This window comes from Cariama cristata, unplaced genomic scaffold (assembly GCF_000690535.1).
Source record: "Cariama cristata isolate BGI_N322 unplaced genomic scaffold, ASM69053v1 scaffold587, whole genome shotgun sequence".
Classification (NCBI taxonomy): domain Eukaryota; kingdom Metazoa; phylum Chordata; class Aves; order Cariamiformes; family Cariamidae; genus Cariama; species Cariama cristata.
In genome coordinates, this window is record NW_009625845.1 from 17,983 (window position 1) to 21,904 (window position 3,922).

Here is a 3,922-nt window from a genome sequence, read left to right on the forward strand (position 1 = left end):
AAAAGTAAAGACAAATTACAAAAGTCCTCAAATAATTTTTTTCCAGGAGATCCACCATCATTTATACACTTTTGCAACTTGCAAAACCCTTTGTCATTTAGAAGAATTTCAAATAAATAGGTCTACAGCAACTAGCAACTACTAAGTCAATGTTTATTTTGCTCAATGTGGAGTAAAACTTGAAAGAAAAAAGTCATGTTAAGGCAGATTTCAATCAAACACGTTCCAGATTGCACAGTTATGTTGGTCAGTGGTCTAAAATGTTTTCCCCAGGTCAAAGAGTTAAAGTTATTTAAATGCTTGTCTAATGCCAATTCAACCTGGCACTTGACCATTTTATTTTCTCTGTTTCCAGGAAGATACACAACTAATGTTACATATACCATATCGTGTATTTCACACTCCAATTTAAGATGAAATTATGCTTTTACAAAATGTGAGATGACTACATGTTACAGGCTTTGTGCAGTTAGACCACCATATGCATAGACGTCCTAATGCTAAATTCTCTTCTTCAGTATCTCATAGTACTGGAGGCTCTGAAGTAGGAGAGGAACTTGTAACACAGACTAACCACAAAGTACCAGATATTTCTTGCCATTTGTGATCTTGCAATAAAGATACGCCAGATCAGGATCACAAGAACTGTATTGAAGCCATAGCGTATATTCCTTAACCTAAGGAAAAACAAAAGAAATCATTAAAAGTCAAGGTACCAAGACTTACAGGAAAAAAACCCAACATTCTAAAAATTAACTTCTAATGTAGAATTTTATTCGTTCATCTGTTCATCTCAAGATACAGTATGAGTGGTATTAAGAGAATGCTGGAAGTAAGCTGATAAGTGAAGGATCAAACAGAGAAGGCTTTTCCACAGCTCACTGCTGAAAAGCTGAACACCTGAAAACTAAGGAACACAGTTAGCCCTGTAGCTAACCACATGTACTTCTCCTTTATAGCTGCTTGATAAAAACCTCTTAAAGCCAAGGTCACACACGTGGTAACTTACCTATAGAAGGCAGCCATCCACCCCAAAACCAAGGAAATATCTAACACTATGAACTCCCCTCCTCCCTTCCATGTATTTAAAACTTCATATATATGTAGAACCAGCTACCACTGATATAAAAAAAAAAAACCACAACACACCACACAGGATTTTCCAGCCACAGAGCCCAGAGTCTTCACCGCAATTTTAAAACTCATTCCCTCTCAGGGAAGTATATTTAAAGATTAGGAGAAACTAAGTGTACTTTTAGAGCAACTGTGACTTTTAGCAATCTTCTCACATCTAAGGACGGAAGCTTCAAGACAAACAGCAACCATAATTTGCTCAGATTTCTAAGAAACAGAGCAATTTCTTCAATTCAGTATTTCATAACAATTTGTATTTTAAAGGCAGCTCTTTTTAAGGAAATACTCTCTGCCCTTATCTTGTTTTACAGATAGGCTGAGTGTTACTATAGCCAAGCCTTTCTTTACATACTTTATTTGTAGAAAAAACGATCTAAATTCTTGTATTATAAAAGTAAAGCCCACTTCTCTATTCAAGGAAAAATTCTATTCAGTGGTTTCCTAGAGAAGCCAGGTCCCCTAGGCTGCCACAGCTGGTTAATATTGAAGCAGTAGACTCAAGTTCAGATCACTTAAAGAACTAGATGGTAACAGAAGAGACCAACTTAATACCTCAGAGTAAATATGTGTTAGAATTTCAACCTCTTGCAAAATAATCCACTTATAAACAGAGTTGGGGGCAACCAAATGCTGTTCCAATACAAGACTATTTCTCATGTTATTTTTGGTACGACCCTTTGTACAAAGAATGGCAACTGTAACAAGGCCTATGCAGTTTTTAACAGCATGTAAATAAAAAAAAAAAATCAGAAGGGGACACCTCTTCAGCTATTCCCACTATTATCATAGATTACCATCGTTCAAAAGTGTATTCGAGATTGTAACATATCATGCCAATCCACTCCACAACTGCAAATCTATGTCTTTAGAAGGATGACACAAGTAATGACCTAGACCACTTTTCCCTTTGAGCTATCAGGATAGCAGACATGAAGTAGTATTGCAGAACAAGATTAATCACTTTTATTTCACTCTTTAAAGAGACAAATTAAGAAGTCTACAACTGTCTATGAATCAGCCAAGAACAAAACAAGAGCAACTGTGCCAGTAAAATTCTGATGACACCTGACATCTTTATAAAACACTTCAGGCCACTAGACCAGAACAGAAGATTTCTGGAGGACCTAAACAGGTGCTATAAAAAACAATTAAGTCACAACGTGGAAAAGCAAAACTTGACAAGGGCAGAAAAACACAGAAAATATACAGAGAAAAATAAAAATTTGTACTTACTTATTCAAGTGTTTCCTAGCTGCAGGGAGGCCAGACATTTCTTCATTCAGTACATATTTCTTTGTTCCCATGCAGTAATTTTCCATGTATTCTGCCCAATGCAGTTGTCGAACATCAAAATTAAATGTCTGCATAAAATAAAAGCTTTCACTGTTAGTTGCTTAAAAATTCACCTACTGTATACAGTAATTTAAAGGAAAAGAAAGCCTTTATACCAGATAATTCCAATTTGTCTTTGATGCAAGAAAGTTATCTTGTCCTTAATCATAAGGACGATCCAGATTTAAGTCCTATTTCCAACTCAACCACCAGCTGCTTATACCATCTCTTCCAGACTTCAGCTATTTCATGCCTTATTTTTTCCTTCTCAGCAGTAATATTTTTCCTTCCACTTCCAAGACTACTGCTTTCCCATTTCATCTGTCTGTAAGGAATTCCACTCTAGAAACAACTACTTTCTATTAGATTGTTTCCTTTTAAGCAACAAAATAATTCTAATATGCTACAGAATAAGCACTGCTTTGTGCCAAGTTCACTGTTGATAAATGCAGAGTTCTTTTAGCTGTGCTTATAGTTGTACAGCTATATTTTAAAAAGAATCACATCAGTACCTTCCTCAGGAGAGAAAGTTGCTACAGTAAATTCACAACTAAGTTTTTCACTGATGCATTGATTTTTCTCATCTCAAGATTCTACAATAACAGTCATTTAAGTCCTAATACGCACCAATATTTTCCTAGCATGTTTTTAACCCTCACTTTTATTTCAGGTAAAAGAATAAGCAAGATCATTAAGGAAAAAGAGACAAATAAACAGTTTTGTGCAGTGAAACTGTATTCAGCTTTAAAATCTGTTACACATACACTAAATCCTCAAGTTCACGCTTCCAAATAAGCTGCTTAACGGCATGGCAGGTGTGTTATAAGGTATGATGAAAAATAAACCCATTACAGTTCTGAAGACAATCTCCCACAGTAAGTCTTTGTAATTTAAAGTAAGTCTTGTAATGTAAAGTAAGTCTTGTAAATTAAAGGTCAGCATGTAGTTTTAGTCATGATAAAAAATACATACATGCTAAACAGCCTTTCAGTACTAGTAAGTTATGAGAATCTCTCAATTAAGCCTTATCTTCTGTAATATATCATAATAGCAAGAATGTAAAAGTAAAGAAAGTAAAGTTTCAACCATTATTTCAATTAGTTCTTTATTGCTGTATGAAAATCTTACTGAAAATTCAGCTACTTGAAAATACTAACAGTTCAAAGCTCCGGGGGTATTTCGGTTTTGTTCTTGAAACTTTTCCTGAACTCAAATTGCTGGAAGGAGGCAAGAGGCGGGAATGGGTAAAAATCCTCTCCACACAGGAATCACCAAAAACTATTCTATTCCTACCTTTAGACAGTTTATTTCATGGTTGGCAGCTTTTCTTCAACTTAACTACATAATTAGATTCTGGAAAACACTTGAATAGGAAAGACATCTTAAAGATGACAATGTTCCAAACGCGTAAGGCAATTTGAGTTTTTAAAACTGTAACTAGTGATTTTTATCCTGC

General features: G+C 35.0%; 1 protein-coding gene across 2 annotated transcripts in view; it reads right to left on the bottom strand.

The window, feature by feature from the left end:
• Positions 1-203: 203 nt before the first annotated feature.
• The window catches only part of FAR1 (fatty acyl CoA reductase 1), a 27,428-nt gene continuing 23,709 nt past the window's right edge, over positions 204-3,922 (bottom strand). For both annotated transcript variants that reach the window (XM_009703750.1, XM_009703749.1), the window contains exons 10-11: positions 2,368-2,495; positions 204-677 (exon numbers count right to left, since the gene is read on the bottom strand). In XM_009703750.1, coding sequence (XP_009702052.1) covers positions 515-677; positions 2,368-2,495 — 291 coding nt within the window. In that variant the 3' untranslated portion in view covers positions 204-514. The remainder of the gene's footprint in view (positions 678-2,367; positions 2,496-3,922) is intronic.